The sequence below is a fragment of the Tachysurus vachellii genome, chromosome 12, assembly GCF_030014155.1.
Source record: "Tachysurus vachellii isolate PV-2020 chromosome 12, HZAU_Pvac_v1, whole genome shotgun sequence".
NCBI classification, from domain to species: domain Eukaryota; kingdom Metazoa; phylum Chordata; class Actinopteri; order Siluriformes; family Bagridae; genus Tachysurus; species Tachysurus vachellii.
In genome coordinates, this window is record NC_083471.1 from 7,793,205 (window position 1) to 7,808,432 (window position 15,228).

The window sequence follows — 15,228 nt, forward strand, 5'->3', positions numbered from 1 at the left end:
TCATTTGAGGATTTGTTCACTTTATAATTTCAGGCAACTTCAGTCTGTGTTTTTTTTTAGCAGTATAGTTGTACAATAAACCAGGGACAAACTTGCACAACACACATACACACAGTTATGAATTCATACAGAAAAATGTTCACTCTTGGATCTGTGGACCTGAAAGAGGAGAGAGAAGGTCGTGCCCTCGCTCTCCTGCGTCAATCATCTTGACACCACTAATGAAAGCTTTTTGTGAGCTTGTGTGTACAGAAGAGGAGGGATAGTGCTTCAACCTCAACAATCAAACCACACACACACACACACACACATCTATTTAGAGAGCGAGGTCAGGCCATCGTCTGTCTGACGATGTCTGTTGTTTTACATAAGAATAATGAATTAAAAAATTATCTTGGATAAAAAAAGCTAACAGTAATAACAATATACAGTTCTCCCTTAAAGAACTGGAACAACTCCAGTTCATCCAAATACTTTTGGTTTGGAGATTAAAAGATAAATATGAGATGATAGATGAGAATTGTAGCTTTCATTTCCTGATACTTACATCTAGACATCTTTTTGCTTTATCCCACTCGTTGTTCAAGTGATTAAAACTCTTGGACCCTGTGAATGTTTGAACATTTAATAGCTCTGAATGTCTGCTGTTAGTTTGAGTACTGAAGTGAAGAATATATTTGTTGTTAAACGATAAACCACCATGAAGGCCTGAGGTAAATCATCTCTGGTGTCCTAACAACCAGACAAGGACAAGAAAAACAAAAAATTGCCACATGACCAACACCTAATGTACACAAATATACTCACAAATATATATAAATCATGTACACAAAATATATAAATCATGTTTAGGCTCAAAACATCAAAGTTAGCATCTACAGCATTTAGCCTGGCCAATGATTTCAGCTAATTTGCATAATATTGTTTGGCTAACTCGAGCAAAACTGGTCTGAAATGACTATAAATACACCAAAACACATGGACCTCAGTGGTGCGTTTATGAATTTAAATAAGAATTGTGGACATATCACCACTACACCACTAGAGGGCTTCATCCCCCATGTTTTGGGTCTTCTTCACTCATTTCCTATCACTTGTCTATTATATAAACACATGAAACCTCACAGTGGGTGAAGCCTCATGTTCTATCTTGTTTTAGTCCGGATGTTAAAGCTGATTGCTTTTAATGGTGTCATAGGTTTTACTTCAGGACTTTCATGCAATGGGGAAAAGGAATCAGCTTTTGTAGCACCTATATCACCAAAGAGCAAGATGAAGATTGGATCTCTCTGAATGTCCAGTTACAAACAGCTACATACCCCAAAACATGGGAGACATTGTCCTCTAAAGGATAAATGTCAGCTCAGGACACTAAGGCATGGAGTTTAAGTAGAGAAACCAACGTTCAGTAAAGAAGTGTAGAAGTGTTGTCAAGGCATACTCGCTTACCCAAAGTACTTCCTGAGCCCTGACCACTTTGGTCACATATAGCTCTTCCTACTATCACTAGACAACACCACCAACCTTATGATTGTAGATTGATTATCTAGAGCCTAACAGTTCGTTCAGTAAGTTTGCTGCTGGAGTTTTTTTTATGTCTTTATTTGTAGTCTACATTTCATGTGTTCATGTATTAAAACAGTTCCCACAAAGCCACAATAATCAGCTTTCTTGTAAAATAATGACTTTTCTCTCATATTACTTAGGCAAGAAGAACCTGGTTGTCCTGATGGTGGCACTGTAGGACAGCACAGCACAGCACTGTATGTTTTAGCCCATAACTTGAGAACTCTGAGGCATACAGACAACACTGTAGTGAACTTTTTTTTTGGTCCTGTTTCAAAAAAGTGGTGTAAAATGGCTTATTCCATTGCTTATGCCACAATAACGTACCTTTTAGAGCATTCAGGCCAGCCTAATTTGCCAGAGGTAGAGCCGATGGTAGAGGATAGATTCAGCTGTCTTCCCAGCAGATTCCACTTTACTCTGATTCTTTCAGTCATATCAATTTGAAAGGACAGCATGATGTCAATTTCTGCTGTACTAGATTTTGGCCATGTTTATTATTTTTTTTTTTTTACCTCTTTTCGTCATGTCAGTGCTGGTATTAGCCAGAAACGGCACTTTGCAACAGCAATAAACCTCATCTTCAATGTTATGGTGCACACCTGATCCTAATCACACTCACTTTTAACATCGACTGTTAAAACAGACTCTGGGTTACCTGACATGCTCCAAAACAAACATTCACAAATACAGTATGTACATTGTACAAATGCCCAACCTATTCTACATAAACAGAAGAGTCTCTGGCTCATGACAAATTGGAACGGTGACACCAGTTATGATGGAGAGGATGAATGAAGGTGGCCTGGAGCCATGATGCTCTTGGTGCAGATCTTTACATAACAATGGATGGGTCTTGACCTACATCATATCATCAACTTGAAAACTCTCTTTTATCTACTGCTGTAATAGTGGGCTTCTTTGCACTATGTGTATAATTATAATTACTGGTATGTTGTTTATCCTAAAATGAGCTTAAAGTGTAGTCAGTATAAGTTTAATAATAGTTTATTAAAGTGTATTTGGCTAATGTAGTCTCTTCTACTGGACTGTAAAAAATGGAAACAAAAAAAACATTAATGGTCCCCCATCTCCAAATTATACACTGTCTTTAGTTGTCGACCTGAAATGGTGGGTATGACTCGTCTGACCTTGATAGCTTCAGCATATCAAAGTCTAAGTAAAAGTTGTGTTCAAGTGGACTAAAATTAAATAGAATTTGACTGAAGTCAATTAAGAATGTAAGACAGACTCTCCAACGTCTCTGAAAGAACTCTCTGAAAGTCACTCAGTTACATATTGATAAGGAGTATTGTTTTTCCTGCTTAATCCACAAGGTATACAGTAACAGCCTTCCTCTCACCTCACATGTAGGCAGAGCACAGTGACCTCAACCTTATTATTATAAAATAATAATATGAATTACAGAGCATTTTATCATCTCTTACTCTAGTGTTTTAATATAAGGGTGGTATACAAGAGAACCCTAGAACTAGACATAAAGAAAATGAAATTAAACAGGAAGCAACACAAGTCTCCAAAATATATGTACATTATGTAAAGTATTGTATCGAGTTAATAGATCTAAATAACATAATAGATATTAATGGATTTATAGCAGTAGCATCAAGTACACACAAAGTTTTCACAGTTGCATTTATTTGAAAACACGATCCAGAAGTTTTTTTATTATTATTATTATTTTTGTATTGTCATTTAATGTCAAAATTGTGTATGATAATGTATTTTCACCGACATCACAAACTTACCCATTTATGTATACCATGTATTTCTTTCTCTTTCATTACAATGATTTATGCTTTTGATACCTTGGGTTTTTAACATATTAATACACTTAACAGTGAATACCAGGTACTATTGACAAAAATGTCCAAGGAGTAAATAACATGAATCAAATACACACAGTACAAATTACAGGATTTACACATGGGAGTGCTCTGGCTCCATGCTCCAGTTAAATTGTGTAATCAGAGACTTAAATGTCTTAAATCTGCCTGAATCCCAGTTCCAAAATTGATATAGCATGAGTTTCAGATATAGCATTATAGCACAGGATTATCTTTCTGAAAGTTTTAAGAAATATAAAGTGCATTTTGAGAGTTATTATTGGAGTTTACCAACTTATAACGATTTATATATATATATATATATATATATATATATATATATATATATATATATATATATATATATATATATATATATATATATATATGTATTAAAAAAAAAAGAAAAGTGTGGACTGATGGCATGGCCCGTAATGAACTCCTTCAACGTATGTCTGACCATGAGTATACAGGATTATGGGCATTCAATATATACATCTGTTGGAATGTTTCCCATTCTAATCAATAAAACAAATACTCCAAGCGACATGATTAACATTTCACAACCATTTCAGAATGTTTTCAAGGGAAGTGAACAATTCGACAAGCTGATTCACTTAATGCTCGACAGTTCTACATAAAAGAGCAGCAATATCACAACTAGTGTGTAGCCTAATAAGCTGACAGGAAAGGGGCAGTCAGAACTTAGAGCTACCAACCACCAAACCGTGTTATGTAAAAGAAATTATATATATATATATATATATATATATATATATATATATATATATATATAGTTTGTGTGTGTGTGTGTGTGTGTGTGTATGTGTGTGTCAGAGAGAAAACCCACTAAAACAAGTTTGGCTTGAAGTATATGAATATTTCTAATAGAAAGCCATTACAGTATACATATTTTGTTCTTAATATGCAATAGTAAAATCCATGCTTTACTTAGCAAAGGCATCCACAACATTAAGAAATTTTTTTTTTTTTTTTTTTTTTACAATTTATGAAACAAGATACAATAAATATTATTATAGAATTGATGCTGTACACAAAAGCCAGTTCATTTCACTCAATATAAAAATATGTTTTAGTGCAACCGTACATATATTGATACTTCACATCATTTAGACTCCGGTGTCTAAAAAAGACAGCAACCTGCATTTAATACAAAGCTGATGCACAAAGGTTGATATATTTACATGTCTTCGTGTTTTATATGCTTATAAGAATATAAGCATAAATGAAAAAAAGGCACACAGATCTGTACATTTTAGAGTACCAGACAGAGTTCATAAGCAATTTTGGTCAGGCTCATATACAGGTATAAGTTAACATATAGGTTATTCTCTGACATTTTTAAATAAGAAAGTAACCATAGTTAAAACGGCAAACCAGGTTATAAAAGGCATGCTACACTGTACATGTACACTCTAATATTTGAGTGTGACTGTGTATGTGTAAACATACAGTATGAGTGTAATGTAATGTAATGTCCTCTAATTTTGACGTTATTCAGCTGTTGTCAGTTGTTTGTTGTGCTGGATGGATTCTTACTTTGGCCCTGTTGGCCAGGTGACCTCTCTGTAGCCCCTGTAATGTAGAGAGGAGGACAGCCTCCAGGAGCCTGTGATGTGGCAGACATACCAGTTTCTGTGGTGGAGTGCCTAGACTCTTGCTGGACATTAGGAGAATGAGACAATGTGTGCTGTTGGATCTGCTGGATGGAACCAGCCACCTTTCCCAACGGTTCCTCTGAAGCAATGCACAAAGAAGCAATGGCCTTAGTGCATGTCATGATGCCTTCTTCTTGCTTGCTCTCTTTGTTGCTCAGGCCTTTACCATCATCTCTGGATCTCTGAGAAGAAGGTGAGGGGGCTGAACTTACAGTTTTTGGGGACTGTGCCATGTCTTGTGGTTGAGCTATATCCTCTGCACTTTGGGTGTTGTTAGACTCACAACCATCGGAGAAGTGGAAAGATGCATCGCTGGACTCCTCTGATGTATTTGTCTTAAGAGGAAGGCGAGCTGGGTGTGCCAGTCCTGGCACTATTTGGATTCCACCAATTGGAATCATAGGAAATAATGTACGAACTTGTTGTTGGGAGTGGAGGGGAAGATGGCTAAAAAGACCTTGGTGTGTAGCGGGAGCTTCAGTGCGCTGTTTATCTCCTTGGGGATAGCAACTCTTCCTCTGATTCTAAAAAGATATTAGGCAGGTGATTAGCTTACAGCAATATGATATTTTTGTTGAAATAAGTCATCGATTTATCGATTTTGGAGACCAGTGGTTTAATTAGAGTGTAACTATGGCATTCAGATGTACAACATATATACAGATCTACATGTTTATCACAATCACAAGAAGTGGAGCTTTGATAAGACATAAAATAACACACAGAAACTAACAACATGCAACAAAACTACTAGTCACTTACTATATTTATTTCTGAGTGGCTCCTGCTCTTTTGAGACATCTCTCTATGGGGATGCTGGTTGAGTGTCCAAGGTCCACTGTGAGAGTGAGGTGCCCTTCTTGGAGACAGTGGTCTGAGTACGCCCTTGTAGCGGCCTCTGGGAGACAGCTCACGTCTGCAAGAGAGATCTCTTGCAGATGACACTGGACACCCTGCATGGGAGCTAGGTGAAAGGAGGCCTCTGGGGGACATGTCTCTCCTTGGTGACAGATCCTTTCTATATATATCTCTCCTGGGGGACAGAGGTCTAAGGGGGGATGCCTCTCTTCTCGGTGACAAACGACCCCGTGGGGAGAGGTCTCGTTTTGGAGACAAGTACCTACAACTGGGTGAGGGCTCTCGAAGAGGTGAGGAGTCACAGCTAGGTGAGGACATACGAGAAGGGGAGAGTTCAAAAGAAGATGAGCTATGTTCTGGAGACAAGCCAGGGTCTTCATCCATGGAGCTAGGCATCTCCAATCTGTTTTTAGGGTCTTCACCCAAAGCTCCTTGCAGCAATTTCTGGTATTCTGCCATTTGGCTCTCTCTAGCCTTCTCACCAGGCACCATGAGTTGAGTGATTTGAATAGTGGGCAAACTGGTATAATATCCAAACAGTGGCTGCTTGGGGGCTGAGCCTAATGGATCAGGGCCAGTGTCATGGGAGGCAGCAACTGCAGTGACAGAATGTGGGGAGATGACATAGGGATGTGGGCTTGTGCTTCGAGAGGGTGTCTTTGGTGTTGAATCACCATCGTAATCATCATCATCCTCTTCATCCTCATCCACCTCGTCACCATCTTCCTCAGCCCCATCTGAATCATCAGCATCTGAAAATTGGTGCTCTGCCATGATTTCTAACATGCCAATCTTTCCAGTATCTCTTTGGATCTCCTCAGCAGTATCTGAAGAAGAAGAAAAAAAGACTGAACTGTGCACTAAAGTGTTCATTTGACTATTTCAGAAGAATCTTGCCAATATTTAACTCAATATGCATCAAACTATTGGCATTTATCAAAATAAAGACTCATGCATACCAACTCCCTCCACGTCATCTATACATGTCACCGACACCCCAAGCTCCAAGCATTTCTTCATGTGGGCTTTTGACTTCATATGTTTTGTAAGGTTTCCTAAAAACATTTAAAAGAAATTTAAAGACTTGGTAAGTATTTGGCTGGCGTTTCAGTACTGTATATCACTAGTACCAACATTTTCTAGGCTTTTCCTATGGCACAAACTTTTTTCAAACTATAAATCTGGGAAACAACAAGGAGTTGACAACACACAGAGGAGGAAACCTACCTTTAGTTTTAAAAGCAAAGTTGCAGAACTTGCAGACATATGGCCTAACGTCAGTGTGCGTGCGAATGTGTTTCTTCAGCATGCTTGGCTTTTTACAGCGGATACCACACTCTTCACAGATGTATTTTCCCCGACCTCGACCCCGCACGTAAACATAATCCTCATTGGATTTGTATCTGAATTTAACACAAGTTTACATATTTATATATTGTTTTGGATGCGGTTGTATGAATTATATAATGCGGTTAAACATGCACATGGACAATGATGACACAAATCTGAACATACCCTCCTTCAAAGATTTTAATGCGTGTGGGTTCAGCCTGCTTTGATGAAGCCTCCTTCTCTCCATGGTCCTCTTTCACTCTGTCCCTTGAGATCACACCTTTAATTTTCTTTCCCATCTTGCCAATATCCAGCTTCATGAGCTCAGGCTTCACCTATATATGCGAACCAAAAAAAAAATAAAAAAAAATCATTACATGAAGATGTTTCAATTTCTAAACATAAAACGATTATATAAATAATAAGAACTACAAATCTTTTATCTCTATACTTAAATATTTGGACTGAATTCCTTACCTGCTCAAACTTCTGTTTCCACAACAGGGATGAGACAAGTTTTCCAGTCCCTGGATGACACATAGCAGCCATTGTATAAGTTTCTGTGTTCCTCCTCTGTTTAGAGCAGAGTAATGCCAGGGTTGCCTTGGTGCTGAGGCTGAGTGGGTTTGGGTTATAGGAGCTGACGCACCAAGAGCCATAAACAGAGGTTAAGGGAGTTGTCTGAGCATAGTTTGGCTTGGTGTAATTTAGGTAGCACCAGCTAACACTTGCTGTTGTACGTAGACTAGGAAACTGAAAGAACTGATCAACATCTGCTAAGTCGGTGAGCAGGAGAGTGCTGCCACATACTGCACCACCCTGGCTGGCAGCAAGTTGCACCAGCATGTTTACCGGGATCTTGGTCTGCTTCAATTCATCCTGGGTGTCACTTGAAGAGATCATTGATTCAGGGTCTGAGGTGGCCTCTGGATTGGGTTTGTCTACATCAAGCTCCTCTGGGGACTCTGCTCTCTTAGCAGTGTTCATCACAATTTGTAAAGGAGGAGTAAAGCTTTCCTTGTGTGGCACATCAGATGCAGAGGACAATATAGATGATGGGTAATTAGCTGGGGGGGATGAGGACATCCTCTCCAAATCATCTCCTAAGTCATCTCTCTTTAAAGCATCAAGCTGTGGCGATCTATCACCATCATTCGGTGCCCTTGAATTACTTAGCTCAACTGCACTTAGCTCTTTCACTATTTGACCGTACATCTTTTCCTCCTTAATTCGTTTCTGTTGCTTGGTTCCCATAAAAAGTTCAAGACTACTGGCTGGTGACAGCATTCTCTTACTCCCTCCAATACTAGCGGAGGCATCTGTAGTTGAAATAGTTCCTGATGTCAAGGACAGTGGTATGCCAGTGTTCAGCTGTCCAGGTAATGGTTCGGGAGCTTTCCAAAGTGGATACTGCTGAGAGCCTTCGGGATGACCTAATATTTTGGATAAACTGAACCCAATTGGGTGTTTTGAAGATATGCCTGTAAGTGAACTAGTAGATGTATTGTCTGAGCCTATTCTGAACGAAGTAGTACTCTGAGCATGAGTAGAAAGGATTTGTGAAACACTTGTGTACATAACACTACCATATGATGGCACATTTGTTTGAATTCTAACAGGAACCAGCATTCCAGGAAGTGATGACTGTGGACCTACAGTTTGAGTAAAGCCTGGTTGAACTTGCTGAAAGAAAACGGAGCTTGAAGTGAGCATTTTTGATGAATTACCAATAGTTTGTGGAGAGGTTCTTGAGACATAGGGATAAGTTTGACATGCCCCATCAGTATTTGATTCATTATGCATCTGTATTTGATGAAGAGGCTGGTGGGATTTCTGTAAATTTGATTGTGGGTTTGGTGGTCGGACATGTATTTTCTGTAGCTGATGAACGCCCTGGTGCTGCCTGGGTCGTGTTGGGTCGGTATACCAGACCACTGTCTGAAAAAATGGTGATGATATGCTACTTGGATGTGAGGAGTATTGCATTACATCCTGGCTCATGTGCTCGTGTACTGAAGCCTCGCTGTCGGTTGACAGTTGGCCTGGCAAGCGTGGTGACTTTTGCAGGTCATCTGATTGGCTGTCTTCACTGATGCTCTGCTGTAGCAAGTGATATGATCCTCTTTTTTGCCTTGCTAGATCACTTCCAGTGACATGGTGGGGTGAAGCTGTTAGGGATGAAGACCCTTGCCATGAAGAAGGTAAAGCATGGGTATCAGAAAGCTCTTGCTTAATGTTCAACTCAGAACATTGCTCTTGAGGAACAACTTCAGGATAGACACTCAGAGATGCCTGTCTAACCAGATAACCACGTCTACGTTCCTTCATGGATGATGCACTGGCATATAACTCCCCTTGTCTTGAATTGCTTGACAGACTTCCATAATCAAACGATTTGCTACGAATTTCTGGCACCTCGATAGGTAAACCACTCGGTGACTGTTCTGACGAGGAGCGACGCATCTCCTTTTGATGGCCTGGTATTGACAGGGAATGACCGCTCCCTGGTACAGTTAAAAATTCTGATTGTTTGCTGAAATCATCTTGCTTTGTTGGTGACGCTGACTTCATGCTTTCCTCTCTATCAAAAGACATTGAGAAGCTTGAGGACAGGTTGCTCTCTTGACTCGGGCTCCTTGACAGACTAGTACAGGTAGACTCGAAGCTTGACTCCCCAGATGAGTGCTCTATGTCTGCAAGACGAAGACGTTTTTTCTTTGGGGGCAATTTTTCTGCTGGGAGTTGGGACAAAGTTTCACTCCTCTGTGGCCACTGGAATTCCTCCACATGCTTCTCTGGTTCTTTAGTTGGCACCTCTGGTTCCTTTTCTGGTTTATCTGGTTCTTCAGTGACTCTAATTTCGGGAACCTGAATGTTGGGTTGCCGTACGAGTTTGTGGGGCATATGATATTGCTGACTAGGTGAGACGGATGCTAATTCGTTGTCAGTTTGCTGATGCTCCATGCTCTCGGCCCTCAGAATAGAGTCAGGGCTCTGCACATCATCAATGTTCTCAGGGTCAGACTGCTCGGAGAGTTGGCCAAATGGCTTTTCTGGCTGATAAGATTGATGTTCAAGTGACTCAGTCTTTTCAAATGAATTTGGCCTGCTAAGCAAGTTAGTATGTTGAATAACAGATATGACATTGACAGCAGCCTTTCGGTCTGTATCCTGCACAAGAACAATGTCCTCTGGACACACACCGCTGACCTTATCAAAACTTTCCAATGAGCTGTAACCACTATACATAGATCCTCTACCTGTGTGGGCAGCCACTGAAGTTTCCTGACCTCCTTGTTTTAGATCATAGTCCCCAGATGATTCAAAAGAGACATTTTTCATGTCATCATACTGTCCAGGGCAATCCTCCTCATCACCAACACTCTTTTCTTTACGCCGTTTTCTCGTGGTCATCTCTGACACGCCAACCATTCTGCGCATGTCAGGACAAGCAAGTTCTGATCCTGAGCCTTTAAACTCAGACATCATCTGTTCTCTGTCCCCCATCTTTATTGTTGAGAATTGACCTCCCACCTTGCCATAGCTGTCAGATTCCCCTTGCTCAAAAGCACCCTGCCTCCTGAGCCGCCTCAGACTAGCTGCCCCTGGATAAAACACCTCATCTGGAGACATCATTTCATCAAAGGACTGACTGACTCTCAGAGCTGATGGAACATTAAGATTGGTAGGGGATGGTGTTGGCATCGAGTTGCTTCTTAAAAGTGGGCCTGTATCAGAGGGAGCTTCTAGAAGATAGCCTCGAGGGTATTGCTTTGGCTCACCTACTGCAACCATTTGGGATTCAGGAAAAGTTTCTCTGAAAAATATGCAATCCTCTGATATCTTTCCCATGTCCATTTCTATCATTGCGGATTTGTTTTGAGGGTCAGGACTAGCAGAAGCAGCCATCCCAATTGTAACTGAATGTCTAGATCTGGAGATGGGTCTGTAATACCAAGATCTTCCAAACATAATCTCTTCATATGTCTTTGCATTGGTGTTAGGTGGACTAATCTGCTGTTCAGCACTCTCCGAACGCGAGAAATAGCCAGAATCTGTGCTTCCTTTACTGTGTGGACTCAACAGATTCAGAGACTGCTCTGAGTCCTGGCCTTTTTTATCCGTGAGTCTTAAAGCAAGTCTCTGTTTGACAGTATGTGATTCGTCACCCTGGACCACACCTCGCATATTGGATCCCCTAATTTCTGTGAATGGGGTACACTCTATGGTTGTTGATGTTAGCCCCTGTTTAGGAACAATTAAAATAGGCACTTTCATAGATGTCATAACCATCTCTTCGGCTGAGTCTGCATATGCTGGCTCACCTCCTTTATCTAAAGTGCTTTTGTCAGAGTCAAATGATATCTGTGGTATGGAGCTACTTTTTTCTGGGTATGTGGCCCCTTCTGCATTTTCTTCATCAGTGTCAGTACTTTGATCGGCATCGGACTGTACCTCGGTTTCGCCAACTGAAGATGCTTGATCAATATCTGTGCGAGTGGCCAGCTCAGAGAAGGGAACCAGTCCGGCCTTAATAGCATGTGCATGAGACTTTCTATGCTTATATAAATTGCTCTTGGTTTTGAATGAAAAGCCACAGGGTTCACATGGATAGGGTCGTTCCCCTGTGTGTGATCGTATGTGTTTTTTGAGCACACTTGGCTTAGCACATGCCCTTCCACAGTACTGGCAAATGTACTTCCCTGGCTTCTTGGGTTTCTGTTCCTTCTTATGTCCTTCCTCTTTTTGCTCAGAGCCTGATTGTGAATACTGGCAAAAAGCGCTAGGTAAACTTGGTGACTTCTGACGGGGGAAAGCTCCATGAGAACGTGAGTGCACAGAAAACATATCGTCTTGTGGCAGAGACTGCAGTTTGCCTGGAAAAGGCCAAGCATGGGGCTCCAAACCAGGCTGTGACTTTGTACCGCTGAGGAAAGGCTTCTGCATGGGCTGGTGTGGGTATGAATGCTGTAGCTGATAGGAATAAGACCTGGGGAAGAACTGACTTTCTGCAGACGACTGAGACTCTGCACTTAAGCGCAACTTTCCAGAAGCTGCAATAACTGTCCCACTGATACCACTTTGCAAACTTTCTGCATAAGTGCTTTCTTTTGTACCAGCACAGGGCTCAGAGACCCACTTTCTTTGTAAAGAGTTTTTCTCACGTGGTTCCTTGTTGCATTTTTGTCCAGCAGCTGATCCATGTGGCTCCATTATTCGGTATTTCCGTTCAGATTCTCAAGGTACAGTTTATTAAACCGCATTCAAATATATTATCATGCCAGGTGATTACTAACAATGAAACTTAAACAAAAGGTCCTCCATTTCCATTTTCTGAAATGATCCAGAATTTAAAAAAAAAACGCCTTTTTTCTAACCAATTATTCCTTTGGCATGGTAATATTCATTAAATATTTTCGTTCCATCCACGATGTCCACTTTGACTTCTGTTTTCTTCAAGTCTTTCTTAGATAATCTACAAAGGAGAAAAAGAAAAAAAAACAACAAAAAAACAAAATGAATCTTGGTAAACACAAACAATATGTTGGATGTTGTTTAGTTCAGTGAATATACTAAATGTAAGAGCTGTAAGAGCTTGTTAGCCTAAACCAGCATGTTAAATCTTTTCATTGAAAAGAAACACAGAAGCTGCCACCCTTTCTCAATTCAACATAACCAACCATGCCCACTTATTTTCTAAAAAGACACAAATGTCTAAAAATAGGCTATGGAACACAAGTGACGTTAATGTCAGATGTGTGTGGGTGTCTAAAGGCAGAACTATGAGGATGCAATGTTCTCTTCATTTCTCTGCCGTTTTTCTTCTGCTTTAGTAGACTTAAACGTAAAAGATGGAAGATCTTAGGAAATAAACGTTTCTGTGTTACACTACTATAAAGTCTACAGTTACAAAAGTCGACGAACATTCAACAGTCAGTGTTTGCGATAGCGTAATGTAAAACGTTTTGATGTACTATTTTTTTTTCTCTTCTCAGGGCTACATGTGAAACAGTGAGGAAACTATGTGAGACCGATTTCTGGGGGCTGGTGCGAGCACTAAAAATAGCACACCAGAAAAGCCAGTGGTTTTTATAGTACCTGAAACTTTAACTTATTGTTTGTTTTGTTTTCAGTTTCTTCCATCCCTGACACAGGAAAATATGTGCTCACGAACCAAGAATCATGAGTTTAAACCCACATACAGTAGTGGCTCAGGGGTTTCTGGTTTGGTTTTGGTCTGTAGCCGTTTTGCATAGCCTTGTTTTAGCAGCATACCGTATTTTTTAATGAGAAATAAAAGAAAGAGAGAGAAGACGTGCATGTAGAAGTTAAAATGTTGCGCATAAATTGACTAATTAATCACCATCATTTAAAACTCTAATATATTAATTCATTCATCTCTTTATGTCATGGAAGATCTGGAGAATGCTGCAGAAATTTACTTGGACGGGTCACCAGGCCAATGTAGGACAGCACACACACACACACACACACACACACACACACAACTAGAGGTGTAACCTGTACGTAGCATAACAAATCTATTACATGCATGTATTTGGTCAGTGGGAGGAAACTGGAGAACTTAGAGGACACCTACGCAAAGTGAGACAGTAACACAAACTCAGGATCAAACCCAGGACACAGGAGCCGTGAGGCAGCAACGCAACCCAGATCCAAATATATCTCCTACATAATATCCTCTCAGGTATCATTTCTTATGCTCTTTCTTTTTCACACAGTATAAGATCTCTGCTGCCTTTCTTCAGTTTACATCAGGCTAAAGGACGGCGATTACACAAAAGCAACACAGAGCTACTTCTGCTATCATCCCGCACTAGAAAACATTTCCTTCTCTTCTTCCTCGCCTTCGAACTAATTCATAACGGAAAAAAATAGCTAGCAGAAGCTGTAGAAACCGAACTGAACAAATGCTTGGAGAAAAATAAGCTGGTGCACATGAGTGTGTGAGCAGGATATACACACTGACATGAAAAGAATGATTTCAGAAAAGAATGAGTAAGTGGAAACACACACACACACACACACAACTGTAGATCAGATATTCTTTAAGAATTAAGTCATGTCCTGTAATTGCTGTTTTCCACAGCAAGCCAAGCTCTAAAGAAATGAAGAGAGATTTAATCCAGCCCGGAGCTTTCTTTACTTCATTCTAAAATATAGTTTTGCAGCTCAGGGGTGTGATACTGATAGAACTAGATAACGATGTCTCACGTCTTGGCTTTAAGTGGGTCTGGAGGTCAAAGGAGGTCTGGAGGTTTTCTCACCCTAATACGCTTTACAGAAAAGGACAATCTTACTGATGATCCAGTCTGAATGATCCACGTCAGCAGATCCTTTTCTTTTTCTCCTGCAAGGATGACGTCCTGCCCATTACACCCAGAAGGTACGCTGCTATCAGAGCAGGCAGAGAGGCGTTTTTTAACCTCTCATAATATCTGAATGAGACAACAATTCGACAGCGTCTCCGATCGATAAGGAACGAGTTCTTGTTGGATCCACGTTTTTATTGTTCTGTTTGTATGTGACTTTTTTTTTTTATCTCCAACAGGAGAAGATTTTAGATTTTTCTAGAAAAAGCTTTTTCGGAGAGATCCTCATACTGATTTATTTCAATCTGTACACAGTATTAAAGAGTCAAGCTCGTTATCTGCTGCCTTTCCTTGAAAATTTCCTTTCCTTCACTGAGCAATGGAAAGACGTCGCAGCTCAGGATGTTTCACACACACACACACACACACACACACACCCAGCATTACTTTCCTTTTCGCCTATTGTTCTGTCTCCTAACAACAGAAAAGCTGTGTTTTTCCTCACCCAGCACTTTCCACACTGTGTTTTTGGACTGTGTTAGCAGGTCTGTGGGATCTATCACCCTAAATGTGTACCAAAAAGTCAGCCACCTGGAGCGTCCTGCTGACTCC

The 15,228-nt window shown here is 40.3% G+C and overlaps 1 protein-coding gene across 7 annotated transcripts in view; it reads right to left on the reverse strand.

The window, feature by feature from the left end:
* Positions 1-3,802: 3,802 nt before the first annotated feature.
* Positions 3,803-15,228, reverse strand: part of hivep2a (HIVEP zinc finger 2a) — a 63,725-nt gene continuing 52,299 nt past the window's right edge. For all 7 annotated transcript variants that reach the window (XM_060883122.1, XM_060883118.1, XM_060883120.1 and 4 more), the window contains 6 exons: positions 7,760-12,758; positions 7,466-7,617; positions 7,178-7,353; positions 6,910-7,005; positions 5,855-6,777; positions 3,803-5,616 (listed from right to left, as the gene is read on the reverse strand). In XM_060883122.1, coding sequence (XP_060739105.1) covers positions 4,942-5,616; positions 5,855-6,777; positions 6,910-7,005; positions 7,178-7,353; positions 7,466-7,617; positions 7,760-12,496 — 6,759 coding nt within the window. In that variant the 5' untranslated portion in view covers positions 12,497-12,758 and the 3' untranslated portion in view covers positions 3,803-4,941. The remainder of the gene's footprint in view (positions 5,617-5,854; positions 6,778-6,909; positions 7,006-7,177; positions 7,354-7,465; positions 7,618-7,759; positions 12,759-15,228) is intronic.